Raw genomic sequence first — 14,341 nt, 5'->3', positions numbered from 1 at the left:
CAATTTTGGACTGTTTTGTACCTTGGAGTCCTCAGGACTGATGGGGTGCCCCGCAGAGCTGGGACAAACCCTCCAGAAGTGCCTTCTCGGGCAGGCCACCTCCTCTCCCTCCCTTTGGTCCCTCTGCTTCTTTGGTGTCTCACAACTGTATAAATACCTTTATCAAGCTCTCTGTTTCCAACCTGGAGATGTTTCTCAGCTCAGATTCTAGCACTCTGCACTCGTAAATCAACAATTTGTTTCCCTCAAACTTCTTCCCTTCCCTTTCCGTCCTTCCTTCCTTTTCCGTCCTTCCTTTTCTTTCCTCCCTTCCTGCTCGGGCCGAGCATTCGATACCAACTTCTTGCTGTCCCCGGAGGCCGCCGTTTGGACGCGGCCCCGGGCAGCAGAGCCGCACACACCCGCAGAGCTGCGGCCGCGGGGATCGCGGCGGGGGCCGAGCAGGTGCGGAGCAGCCCCGCCCGTTCGCCCCGGAGCCCGAGGTAACGAGCGACCGCGGACTCTGCGTGGGGCCCGGGTGAGGGGGGCCGCCAGGCAGCGACCCCCCCGAGCCGCCACGCCGGTTCGCGGAGCCGCTGTCGGTGGGGCGGGGGCCGGTCCCTTCCGCGGGCCGCGCTTCCGGGCGGTCAGGTGACGGGGCCCGGCGGAGCGGTGGCTCGGCGCGGGTGCTGCGGGGAGCTCGGACCCGCCGGTGAGCAGAGCAGGGCCGGGCCGGGCCGGGCGGGGGGGGGGGGGGGTGGTGGGGGTGGTGGTGGTGGTGGGGGCAGCCGGGCCCGGGCGGCGGCTCCGAGGCCGAGCCGAGCAGGGCAGGGCCGTGCCCGGGCGCTGGGAGGCCGGAGCCTCCTGCGCCTGCTCCAAATGAGCGGGGCGGGGGTGCCGCGGGACCCCCGGCCTCGCTCGGTGCCTCTGGAACCGCGGCCGTGGTGCCTCCGGCGGGAGCTCCAGCCCGCGGCCCGGAGCTGCCGGCTGGGTTTTCCCTCCGAAAGCCCCGTCCTAGGGGCCGTAGGTGCTCGGTGTTGCTCTGTGCAGGGCCGCACCCGCTGCCGAGAGCGGCGCCTCTGTCGCGATACATGGGTCTGGCTCTGGGTATGTCGCGAGGCGTCAGCTGCTGGTATATGACATTACTTATATTTTGAGAATTATTCATATATTAAGACTCGCTTGTTGCGCCTTAAATCTCCTCTGTTGTAAATAATAACTGTTGTATTTGATATTTTCACGTTTTGCTGCTAACCTGGGTTAGCCAGACACGTCTGTCTCACGCGGCACTGCAAACCAGGAGAACGCTCGGGCAGCGTTACCCAGCTGGTTATAGCAGTTCTCTTTGGTGTGTTTGTTTGTTGTTTTGGTTTTTTGTTTGTTTATTTGTTGGCTTTTTTGCGTGTTTGGTTTTCTTTCCTTTGGACTTTGTGAGGTAAGAGGATAAAATCTTTGTTGAAAGATTTTTCTTGGCGTCTATATTAAACCTTTATGGAATGGATAAAAAAGTAATTACTTTAATCACCTAAGCGTTTTTACTGTTTGCATTTGCAAGGTACGTGGACTCCTTAGTGTTCCTGAAACAGCCCTTCTGCTGAGCTCTTACCCTGGAAGCACTGACTATAACACAGATGTGCATTGCAGAATCCCAGTTAATGAAACGAGGCCAAGCAAGGGCACGTTGGACTGGAAGGGAAATGCCTGGTTTTGCGAGAGCAAGTGATCATATGAATTCATGTTTTGGGACCACCTTATCGTAATGTTAAAAAGCAGGTGCCTAACGCTGTATAGGTTACAGGAAGTGAAAAGATGAACTCGAGAAATGTTTCCAAGGAGTTAAACTGTAACATGTTTGGGGGACAGAAAAGAGTAAAAAGGTAGTGAGAGATAAATACGTATTTAATGATTAACAGCAGGACAGTCATGCGTTTGTTAAGAATACCTAAATTGACTGTCAAGAAGTCACTGCACTTTCTTCTAGGCACTGTCAGCAATTTTCAGCTAAGGTTACTTGGTTGTTGTACTTGAAACCCAGGCAATTGTAGTATGTTAAGTATCAGTTTGTTGTTAAACTTATGAGTCGGCATATTAATATAAACTCTGAGTAGTAGTTTTAGATTTAGATAGAATTTTTGATGTTAATATTCATTTTCTAAAATTTTTTAAGTGTCAGAAAATGACACTGTCACCTTAGTGATAAGAAAAATACATGGACAAGTATTTTTGATTTAAACTGCAGAAGGTTCAGGGACTAAATCAGAACTTGTTTTGTAAACAAACTAGATTTGGATTATTTCAATTTCAGTAATCTCAGCTAAAATAAGATTCATTAGGAAAGACATAAGGAAAAGGGTCTTTCCAGTGGAATTTGCATCCAAAAATGCTGGTTTTTGTATTTCATCGTTACGGTAAAAAGGAACAAACTTTGGGTTTTGTTAATAAGCTAGCCAGACTTCTATATCCTCACCAGAACTTTTTCTCATTGTTCATGAAAAAAATTAAATATTTGAGCCATCCTAACATCATGCTGTGAACATGTATTCCAGGACTGTTTTGTATAGGTGACATTAGCTTCTAATTAATATTCCCTCTCTGCCTTTCTCAGGTTGAATTAATGTTCACCTGCTGTTTCCAGCAGATTTTTTTTGTGTACTTTAACTTACGGTGAAAACTCTTCTAGTCTGCCTTGTAGTGTTTTTCCTGTATTTTTAGGATTGGACCAGTGTACTTTGGCAAATGCTGTCATTGTCATTTGCTGAGTTCAAAAGTGTGATCTTTGACAGTAGCCACTCAGCTTGTGCTCTCCTGGTGTGCAGTTGCTCCCAGTAGATTTATAGATTAGGTTTTTAAAGTATTAGAGGAAAATGTCTTTCTTACTGGCTGTTAGAGAGATCTATACCCAGTATTTACACCGAGCACATGGACATCCCTAGTCCCCTGCACTTACTTCTGTCGTGGACCTCCTGTGCTCTCTGCTATCATGACACATTCAGGTCCCAGTCTGCCTTTTAGAGCTTCACCCTCTCATGTATTTCCACTTCCATGTGTTCACGCTCCACCAGATTTCTGTATTTATTTAGGAAGCCTACTTGCAAATGAGTTCCTTGCTCCTTAACCATTCATCTGCTGCCACTCTTGATTCTTGGATGCAGTAAATGTCAGTCATTTTCAGAACAACCTGTTGGGATGTAACATAGGGATCGTAGTTTAAAGGAAATAAACAGCTAATCTAGATGGCTTTTATGAAACAAAGATACTGTTTTCCTGTAATTATGTAGAGAGCAAAGAAGTAAGAAAAAGACAAGATCTCTGAATCCCTGCAGTTAGGTGTCAGCTGATTTTTGTACCCTTTCCCTTGTTTTGTTTGCTGCCCATCATCCCTCTAGGGTTGATTTGGAGACCTGATATAAAGGACAAGGATGTGGCAAACCTTGACTGGCATCCCTCGATTGCATTTACTTAACCCCAGAAGTCATGTTCTACCCCAGTGTACTCACAGTCTTCCTCCCAAACTCTAAGGTGACATGAAAATGGGATTAGTTTGACCTGTTGTGTTAGTTGTTGTTTTTTTTAGTTTGTGATTTTCTTATGGTTTGTTGGGTTTTTGTGGAGATACAGGTTTTATCTTTTTGACAGGTCTCCAGATTCATTGTGTTAATATATGGAACTTAATTTGGAAAAAGGAACTTTTTTTCCACATTGGTATTAGGGACACAGAATTTATTTATTTGCCTCTTGTACACATCCTTTCATTGTTTTATATGTCAAGATATGAGCCAGATGTTTCTTGTGACCATTCCATAAAGGGATACTCTATTTTTTACAGTGTGTTGGACTCCTTAGTTTTAAGGAGGTTTTCTCAATTTTTATAATAATATATATAGGTCCAAGTTGATAAGTTTTCACTTAAACTACTGAGCAAGACAGGCTGAAGATTCTGGTTGTAAGGATGTGTGTAAAATCCAAGTGTCTTTGGCTTATAGTTTATGGGTTGGCAGCATTTCCATCTGCCTTGATCTAACATGGATTTTAATTTTGTACAATGAACTGAGTGTAAATGGAGTCATGGTGTGAAATGCTGAGAGTCAGCACTGCTGAAAGCAGTGTATGTTGAAGTGCAGCATCTGTGAATACAAATCTGCCCTTCTGGGACACTGTGCAAAATGATGTAACTGAGTGAAAAAGCTCTGCAGAAATAGATTTTACCTACTGTAACTGAGTCTTTGCTGCAATACTTTACAAGGCTTGAGTGTGATGCTTTCCTGACTGTGCAGTGGAATTGTATTGTATGAAAAAAGCTGTTGGCAATAACAGCTGAAGATCCTGAGGCTTTAGTTTGCTGCCCTGCACCTGTGCTGCAGCTCTACTACAAAGAGGCAACACTAAGAAAAGCCTTTAATGCTTGGGGGGTAAGTTTGCAAAGAAATAACCTTCTGAAAAATTCAGGTTGCCCTTTGAAAATGCTTCACTGTTTGTACACATGCAGAACATTCAGATAATCACCTGTTTGTTTCTCACGGCTTTATCTAAGTATTCCTGTTCCTGCAGCATCAACATGATATCAGAGTTTAATGAAAAGCACAGTGGAATATTTTAAACATTTTTGTTTTAGTGAATTAATTTCTGTAGCCACTGAAACTCTCTTAGTTCTTGGATTAAAAATCTTGTAGTGGTAAAAGTGTTTCTGGAAATGTTAATGCTTTGTGCTGAGTCTCAAAGCTTTAGGTACTGTGGAATTCACATATCAAGGAATTATGCTGTAGAGGTTGTTGCTACTGAAATAAAATAAATGCTGTTCTTTGGTAAATATTATTATGTTAATGAGAGGTGAAAGCATGGAAAAAAAATTAAAGCATATTAAGGTAAAATTTTTAATACTTCTGCATTACTACCTTACTACTAGATTAGAAATGTTTGGAAGTACTAGGAATGTTTGATAGTCATTATCAACACTGCTGTGATAGCAGCAATATACTGCTCAGAAGACAATTCAAGTTCTAAGCCGCCTTTGCTTGCCGTTATTATCATTAATATTCTAAACGAATGAACACTGAACTTAAAACTCTGCATTGTCAGTCTGTTCAAACTGTGAATTCATTATTAAATTCTGCTTCAGACTACACTGTCAGTTATAAGCTGTGTTGAATTTGGAAGAGCATATATAACTAGGTGAGCTCATTCTCCTTACAGCAAATGGCATTTATGAGAAAATGCAGGGGGGTTGTTTTGGCTGTGGATGTTTATCAGTAACAGTAAAATACAGGTCACACATCAGCCAGGTCATACTATGGGACTGTAAAGTAGCTTAGTTTCTAAAAAAAGATCCCCCTTGGCTACGTTAAACTAAAACCATCAACAACAGGATTCAAGAGCTTCTTAGATAAATCACTACCAGTTTGGAATGGGACCAGAATGCAGTGTTAAAATGCCAAGAAGTTTTTTGGGTTTGTTTGTTTTTTTCCCTTTCTCACTGCTAGGATTCCAACAGGAAAATTTTCTTGACCTTGTCTGGGTAGTTCTTGAGGATGGCAAGCAAAGGACCCACGACTTCTGCATCAACAAAGAACTCCAGTACTGGAGGGACCAGTGGCAGCAGTAGCAGTAATGGTTCTGGGGACAACACTAATCAGGACAACACTTTTGAATGTAACATCTGTTTGGATACTGCCAAGGATGCAGTTATCAGCTTGTGTGGGCACCTCTTCTGGTAAGTGCTCCAGCCCCACACATCAGCCAGAACACCATCTATCGGATCCCATAAAAACCAGTGATGCTTATAATTCTAGAGGAGGGACCATGGGTTTGGTTTAGGAGAAGCTTGGATTTGCTCCTCAGCTGTTTTTCTTTGCTTGTGTTCCAGGGAGCAGGTTTCCTGTGTCTTAAACTCTCTGTACTTCTGGATTATTGTGTAAAAGCAAACAAACAAGCAGCCCGACACAGACAGTTCAGTGCTCATTGATACTGTTTGTTTACGTGTGTTATTTTATTTGTCCTGTCTGGCCTAGCATAGATATCTTCTTTAGACCTAAATTCCTTTCTAACCTCTACATACCTAAACCTGGATATGAATCTAGGTTCTGAAGGCCAAACTGTAGTTTCTCCTACAAGCTTGCTCTTTTTTTCCTTTGAAACCATAAAAAAAGAAAAAAATAGGCAATAAGCTTTTATATGTGGGCTATTTCTCTTTTCCCATGATATTGCACTTGTGCTAGGAACTTTTCAGTTCTTTAATTTGACTTGGAAATAATGTACAGCACAGACATAATACATGTGCATCATTTCTGATGTGAGTAACCTGGTTTGACTATAACCTTTCTTGAATATTAAGAAGTTAAAGATTGACATGGCCAAATGTCGGGGGGGTTGGGGTTTATTTTACACAGTGGGCTAAATCTTTAATAAAATGAGGCCTGAAAGTGCTTTTCTCCTGTGTAAACATACGTAACATCTGAAAATCCAGATTTTTATTTGAGGAGATGGAAAATTACTGGCTGAGGGCTTGTTAAGATAAAATAAGATTAAATTATTGCACAAAAGGATTTGGAAGAATGGAACCTTGAAAATACCAGGTGTCTTGTCTGAATGGCGTTGTTGAGACCATTTTGAAAGCAGATGGCTTATTAGCAGTTTTATCTTGTAGCTTGCTTGTCTTTGACCTTTTTTTTAATTTGCCATAGTAATTTAATCTGTACAATGGGAATTTCTCTGCCCTGAGCGACTGAGTCTGATCACAATAGCTGACCCTGCTCTGAGCATAAGGTTGGACTAGAGGCTACCTGAGGTACCCTCCAGCCCGAGTTATTCCATGATTCTGTGAATGTGGCTGATGTTCCAGCTCAGTCTTTTAAGATCCTAAAGTCTCATTACTGACGTCTTGCTTACTTGCATCTTGGCTCAGGGATATCTTTTCATGGTATCAGAAGAGAAAATTTGTACAATAAACCCTAAGATTAATGCAGCCTCTGTGTGGGCCTTTGGTATGGATGAGGACCCAGGAATGGGAGATGCACAGAACCATATTAGCAATTTAAATTGTGTAACCTGAAAAAAAACCAGTGGAGATCAGTCTTGGGCTGTGCTTTCAAAAATAATGGGAGGCTGTAGAACTGGCCCAGCTGGATTCCAGGAGTCCGTTGTCACCAAGCTGCACTATCCCTGTACACTGCACATTTGTCATATCAAGTTCAGTAACTAATGCTATTTTCCTCTTTTTTTTCTGCTCTGTGAACAAATTGTCCTGGGAATGCTCACAGTTGGCCTTGTTTACATCAGGTAAGACAGGTTTCCTTTTACTTTGTCTTTCATCAGCTGCTATTGCTCAATAAAGCCCTTGGTTCTCTGGAGTATCCCCTTCTTTTCAAGTGTGCTTTTCTCTCCAGGGCAAGCACAACCTGTTCATGCAGCTTCATGTGCAACACCTTGCAGTCTGCTCTTTGAGCAACAAGAAAACTTAAATTCTCTTCCACTTGCCTCCCACTTTTGAGTTTCTTAAACCCTGAGTAATTCCACTGGTACAATTACTGTTGGAGCTTGCAGGGTTTAGTTTGCAGTTTTAAGTGCTGAGTGTACTTCTCTTTGCATATGTACTGTTTTACATTGTGGTACCATTAGAAAAGGTGGATGATAGGAGAGTATCTGCACTAACCCTTGGCCTATGCAGGACTACTGGTACTCTTTATTTCTTATTTTACTCCAGTGCAGATCTGAATATGTACACATTAGCAGGTTGATCCTGCCAGAACAACAGCCAGAATGCCAACTCCACTTTGGGGAGTACTTGGCACTTACTAAAATATTTCGTTCCAGACCTTTGTGAGAAATTGCTGAAGTCTTTCTGCCTGGCTGCAAGTGAGGTTTGCATAGTTGTTTTCGTGGTATTTTACTAGTTTTCTTATAATTTCTTTTCTTTTAGTGGCTAGAGACCAGGCCAAACAGACAAGTGTGTCCTGTATGCAAAGCAGGAATCAGTCGAGATAAAGTTATTCCTCTCTATGGAAGAGGTAGCACTGGGCAACAGGACCCCAGGTAAGAAACCTAAATGCAACTATTTTTATTTGAAAATTAAAGATGAAACTTTAGGGTCTTAAGATTAAACTGTTAAAGTGTTGAATTCACAGTTTTAAATATTTTGTCAAAAGACATAGATCTGATATTTCTACCAAATATTTCTGGCTTTTCCAGGGCCTGCATTTGCACACATTTCTTGTTCAACTGGCAGTTCATTTCAATTTAAATCAAGTGTTAATTATCAGTTACAAGTGGCAGGTTGCAATGATTGTTATCTGACCGGAGAAGCTTATATTAAATGTTCATGTCCTCAGTTTTTAGCCTTTGCAATGGGCTTTTGTTATTCAAAAGTGCAGCATTAATTCAGTGATGTGCAGCTGAAGGTCCAAAGCTGCATGGTTGGCTCTCTCACACACTGCTCCAGCTCTGCTGGATGGCCCCAGGAGACTGTTTTATGGTTGTTCTGCATTATTAGCCAGGCTACTGCAGATACTGTTGTCACATGTCCTTGCACTTGAGCTAATTTCACAACTTCCTGCAGAGAGAAAACTCCACCACGACCCCAAGGACAGAGACCTGAACCAGAGAACAGAGGGGTAAGTGTTCAAACAAGCTCAAGCGGTTTAGTTGTTTTTATTGATAGTGGATTTTATTCATCCTCGACAACATAATGCGTGTGAGAGATCCTGCATGAGGATACTGCAGCTTATACATCCTGCCCTTCCTCAGTCGGTTGTTCGTGAATCATTGATAGCTGTGGTGTGGCAGAAAGCTCCATTCCTATGGTACTCTTTAGCATCCCAAAGAACAGGCCAGCTTGGCTCATGCTTCATGAACACAAACCAGTGTGGTATCACTGGAAATGCTCTTCATACTTGATTGTTCTCCATGTTTAAATACAAGGAACACTTTGCTTTGAAAATTCTTTGTGGAAGGGTATTTCTGTCAAAATATACGTGTCATTGAAATACGTAATCCATGTATGAATTTAGGTTTTTTACACTGACATCTGCTTCTCTCATTTCTATGGGATGTTACTGTACCGTGGCATTAAAAGCAAGAGAAAGTTGATGTCTATTGGATACATGTTAACTTGAAGAGGGATCTGTGGTTTTGTTGAGGAGATTACATAGGGTGAATGTAAACAGCAGCTGGCACAGATGGAGCAGACATGGGAGTAGGCGGTAGGACCCCAGTGTTCTTCAGCACGATGGCAGTGAGCATGACCTGATGAAACAATGGCACATTTCTGTGTAACTCAGTTTGGGGTCCTTGGAGAGGATTGTCTCCCTCATGCTTCAAGCAAACAACTGTGCTGGGTGTGATTAAGGTGCATTTCTGTATTGAATGTATTGGGAGCTCAGCTGTTCTCTTTCACTAGGGCATTGCTGCCTTATTAAAGCAGCTCCTGTACCTTGTTTGAACTTTTCAGCTGGTGCTGCTGTAAATCAGAGGGATGGGGTATGAAGGCAGGACAGTAGTGATGCTGCTCCCCTCTTCTTTACAGAACCTGGTACCTGCCACACAGAGAGCTTTGCTGTCCCTCAGAGTTAGTGGCAAAATGCTTGAGAATAATCAAAAGACCAACTCCTCAAATCAAGGCTCAACCCAGAAATGTTTGACTTTTATTATATGTGTAAAATCATCTTTGTCCTCCCAATTGTTGGTGGCGATAAACCAGAGGGTCTTTCATAGCTGGTATCACTGTTCTAATTCTGAGAGGACAGATCACTGCATTACAGAACTGTGGGCTCTCCACAGCTCTTAGACATGGCACAAGCCCTTAGATTCACACACACACGGTCAGTTCTCAAACAGCACACTGCTTCTGCAGAGCAGGAGTCATCTCGATTCAGAAGACTTATCTTTTGACTTGATGTGGTATTTTAGTCTGGATCCCATGGGGTCAGTGTTATTGCATTGTAACTTCCTCTTTTCCTCCTTTCCTTATGTCTTGCATTCCTGCCCCAGGTGATTTTGCCACCTTAATCTGAGTCCCCCTGGTAAATTTTTTTGGGTGCTTTTTCTTCAAATGCTCTATGCATCCCACTGGCAATTTATCATTTCACTGAGTGTTTAAATGATGCACATGTATCACAAAAATCAATTTAGATTATTTTAAAGTACATTTTTAGTTACATGGCTAACAGCCGTTAGCACACAATACATTGTTAAGACATTCTGAATAGAATTCTTTCTGTTGATTTTGATATATTGGCAGATATCTACTACTTTAGGTTGAGAAAGGTTACAGAAACACTTTTGTTAATTTGTGGCCCTCAAACAAGAACTGCAGTTGCTAGTTTTCATCTTCTCAAACCTTTGTGTTGCTTGGCAAATTTACATTTTAAACCCAGGAGAACTAAGGGAATATTTACAAAAGTGTGTCAGATAGAAAGTTGCCAGACAGCAGGGCCCTCCTTTAGCCATAGGAAAACCAGCGAGAGGAAGTGTCTGCACTTCCACAAAATACTCTGAAATAGGGTTTAAGTGATTGGTACCTTTTTTGTCTTCTGTTCTTTGTTCTCTGCAGGGATTCCAGGGCTTTGGGTTTGGCGATGGTGGCTTCCAGATGTCATTTGGAATTGGGGCATTTCCCTTTGGTATATTTGCAACAGCCTTCAACATAAATGATGGGCGACCTCCTCCAGGTACCACAGAGCCTTCTCCTGTCCTGTCATAAACACACATTTTACAAACTCTTAAATAACCTGCTAAATGACAGGTTAGCATTGTTGTCAATAGAAACACAAAATAGAGCAAACACTCAGTAGAGAACATGGTCTGTGGCTGACACGTTTTGTACACAGGCTTATAAAAGAAGCAAGTTTGTCACTTCCATATAGTTTCCTGAAGGCGCTCCTGGGAGACCAGTGACTCTGGAGAGAAACAGTGGCACTGGAGACTACTCTCCTTTAATTCAGATGTCTCCTCTGGTACACCAGCAGTCTCCTTCTGAAAAACGAGACAAATTGGACTAGACTTTCTAATAATAATGATACAAAGGAATCACTAGGGGTGTATGAAGGAGACCCAGATTTTAAAAACAGCAGGAAGGGACCATTTCCTGAAAGATGAGACAGAAAAATTTCAACTGGTGCTCTGTACCGCAAAATAATGAATGCAAAGGTTGTTAATTTTTCTGAAATTTGTCTCTGAGACCATCACCCGTATTCCACAAGAAGTAACATTCCAGTGAAATTACTTCACTTTTTTGATTAATGAAAAGCAGTTGGGTTACTCCAAGTGGTGACCTTGCTCTCTAACAATTAAGCAATCCCTAGAGAACGTCCTCCCCATCTTCACTGTAGACAAACTGAATCTGTTTTGAACAAGAGCACTGACTGCCCAGGGTTTTCTGAACTTACTCTGTGAAAGGTTATGCCTGACCATATGGCACAGGAATTATGAGGAGCAAATTCATTCTTCACATGTCACACCAGTGTTGCCATGGTCCTGTGCTGTCCTTGGGTCAAATTATCTTCCCTATTAACAATAGTTCAGTGTCCCCTGAAAATCTGTTGGGGGTGGGACTGAGCTAAGGAGTCCTGCTTCAGAGACCTGACACTTACCTTCCTTGTCATCTTCCCATGCAGCTAGCCAGGCTGAGGGTAGGAAATAGCAACTTTCTCACCAAGGAGATTCTTTGCATATTTTTCAATGTATGAATATACTATATTCAAAATATACACAATCCCAGAGAAGAGGAAGGAACTGAACTGTTGTTCGTTTTTTTTACTTCCTGTTTTCCAGCTGTTCCAGGGACTCCTCAATATGTGGATGAGCAGTTCCTTTCCCGCCTTTTCCTGTTTGTGGCACTGGTGATAATGTTCTGGCTGTTGATTGCATAAGTCTTTTCCATTATTCTATATATTCATGACCAACAAGGCCACTGAAACAGTTACAAACTGCATCCCCATCCCATTTTAAACATCTTGGTGTCTGGTTCCATAGCTAACTATGGGCTTCTGGAATTGGTGGTACCACAGCACAATGAGGAATCTCACATTTTGCACCAGAGTTGGAAATTAAAACATTGGTTAAAAAGTGTATTTCAGCTTGGATACCTTGTACAATAGGTTCCTTCCACAAACCACGGGCCTAGTGTTGAGCTGCACTCTGAAAGGGAGTGCTGCTTTGAAATCCTGTGCCAGTCAGTGACACCAGGTCTGTGGGACAGGCAGTTATGCCAAGGGAGACTGGGCAGGTAAGGAAACTTCTCCAGTATGACCAGTATCTCCTGCTTTGCAACCACGATGGATCTGCCAGAGCTGCAGATGTTATTTAATGTCTTCATCAACATCCGACCTTCCCCAGGAAATCATCTGCATCACTGTTGAGACTCTCTGGGGCACAGCACGTGATGCAAATGGAACCAGGTCTTGGAGACTGGTTTCTTTTCCTGCTGTTATTTCCCGGTGTGATGGAAAACCCTTCCTGATGGTTCTTATGGCTGTTAGAAGAAGGGATACAAATTCATGCTGCAATTTTTTAAAGCCCGAGCATGCTGGAGCCAGACACTGGAAGATTCTCTGGCTGTGGAGCCAGGTGGGGCTGCTGGACCCAGCCCAGTTCCTCACTGACAAGCAGTGTTATCTTCCTGGGCTCTGTGCAGCACCTGTGGCTGCACTCATGGATAATCCCCTCACAACCTCATCGCTGTAGCGACATTTATTCTTCCCAAGGCTTTGAGACTTTCTACACAAGGTCGTGTACTCCAAATAAAATCCTATTACAGATCTGAGATCAGCTCATTTGGGGAGAGGAACAAAAGGCATCTTTACATGAGTTTTGAGGTTAAACTTGTCATACTGTAAAATTACACAGGAGAAAAGAGATCCTGCCTTTGCCAGCACATGCCCAGTAGGGAACATTTGGAAGACCTTCTCTCTGCAGGTGCACAAAGATCTTCTCCTGTGCCACAGCAGAACAGCTACAGCGCAAGAGTCTCTGCAGTATCTACCAAAGATTTTAATTTAAAGTGCTGGAGGAGACCACAACCATTAATGCACTGAGGGGATATTTCAGAAGGTGAGCACTCTGTAGGCACTTTGGAATCCTGTTGGGTATTCAGCTTTAAAGAGTACTCCTGATGTATTTGTGTAGATTCCTTTGAAACAGATACGAGAGATTCCCTAGTGAGATGAACAGTTCGTATTTCTCCAACTAGGCAATTCCATTTTTTTTTCTCTTACTGTTTTTATTTTGAATCAGGTTGCTCCTAATGATTTCCTGCAAGATGAATGTTGTTACTTGCCTGGCAGTAGACAGAAAACTGACAAACAAATCAATTAATAGAAACTTTGTTTCAATAGCTTGGATTTTTTTAGTGTATGGAAGAGTTTCCTGAGCAGGACACCTTTAATTACTTGCTGTAGAAGTTTATTTATGTAATTATAAACTGTTCACTTTTAGTGTCAAGACAGAGGATGACTGAAGTTTAACTTGCCTACCTCCAGAATTCCATCTGGCAAGTAGAATGTTGCAAAGCTTCTGCAGTATTTTGTCACGTCAGATTTATACCTGACTCGATGATAATCAGACAGGATATATTATTGCTCAACTATTTATAGTTGAGGTGGTGCTTCAACTTTTGTTGTGCAACACTTCTGAGAAGCTGAACTTTGGCATACAGTTCTTCTCAAGTTCATAACTTGGCAGCTGGGGCCCTTCCCAGGAGAAAGGCTGTTTTTGTTTGTTTGTCCTACAATGTCGCAGCTTTGGGTTCGTCTCCTGCGCAGTCAGCACCACCTGCTGATGGGAAAGGAAGGTTCATGTGATAGTAAGAGATGGATTCCTTCTTTTTGTATGGAGAAACTCGATGCTGAGAAGTTATGCGGGGAGGAGAAAGGTATCCCTTTGAAGCCTTTATCCCATGAAGAGGATAGAGAAATGACTGCAATAGATTCAAGAGGTACTGAAACGTATTTAAGTAATACATTTTAAAATACAGAATTTTAATGGATCCGGGGGGTTCCATCTATGAGTGAGAGATAGTGGATTTAGAGAAGGCTGCAGAAACATGACTGAGAGCTCTTATTTTCCGGCAATTCAAGGATGAAATAGTCTGAAAGTGTTAACGCTTGGTTCCCCCTTTCCCTGGTGTGCTTTTGTATGTATCCCTTCCCCGCAACCCGACCGCACACGGCCCGGACGGCTCGGCTAGTGCGTTATCGTTCCTTCTCACTAATTTTCACTGTTGTGAAAGTGATTTAGAATTAAAAAATGGTTTTACATTGACCGAAGTGCGCCGCCGTTCCTTTGCGCTGCCTCGGGGCCGGGAGCGCGGGGCCAGTCCGGGAGCGGGAGCGGCGGGGCCCGCCCGGGCCCGCGGCCGCTGTGGCACGTGCGGGGC

The 14,341-nt window shown here is 42.8% G+C and overlaps 1 protein-coding gene across 5 annotated transcripts; it reads left to right on the top strand.

The window, feature by feature from the left end:
• Positions 1–314: 314 nt before the first annotated feature.
• Positions 315–14,226, top strand: RNF185 (ring finger protein 185). 5 transcript variants are annotated; one of them, XM_042015226.1, is made up of 7 exons: positions 315–482; positions 5,457–5,686; positions 7,233–7,251; positions 7,892–8,004; positions 8,528–8,582; positions 10,520–10,637; positions 11,740–14,226. In XM_042015226.1, exons 2-7 carry the CDS (start codon positions 5,505–5,507, stop codon positions 11,835–11,837), a joined length of 585 nt encoding a protein of 194 aa, XP_041871160.1. In that variant the 5' UTR covers positions 315–482; positions 5,457–5,504; the 3' UTR covers positions 11,838–14,226. The 5 variants fall into 5 exon arrangements, with proteins under 5 accessions (XP_041871160.1, XP_041871158.1, XP_041871163.1 ...); XM_042015224.1 differs by lacking the exon at positions 315–482 and adding an exon at positions 586–691; XM_042015229.1 differs by lacking the exon at positions 315–482 and adding an exon at positions 607–691 and having other exon boundaries at positions 5,468–5,686.
• Positions 14,227–14,341: the final 115 nt, after the last annotated feature.

This window comes from Corvus kubaryi, unplaced genomic scaffold (genome assembly GCF_017639235.1).
Source record: "Corvus kubaryi isolate FWS band 111438036 unplaced genomic scaffold, C.kubaryi_AGA036_p1.0 split3-37173, whole genome shotgun sequence".
NCBI lineage: Eukaryota > Metazoa > Chordata > Aves > Passeriformes > Corvidae > Corvus > Corvus kubaryi.
The sequence above is the reverse complement of the archived record's forward strand: the minus strand, read 5'-3'. Positions and strand labels throughout refer to the sequence as shown.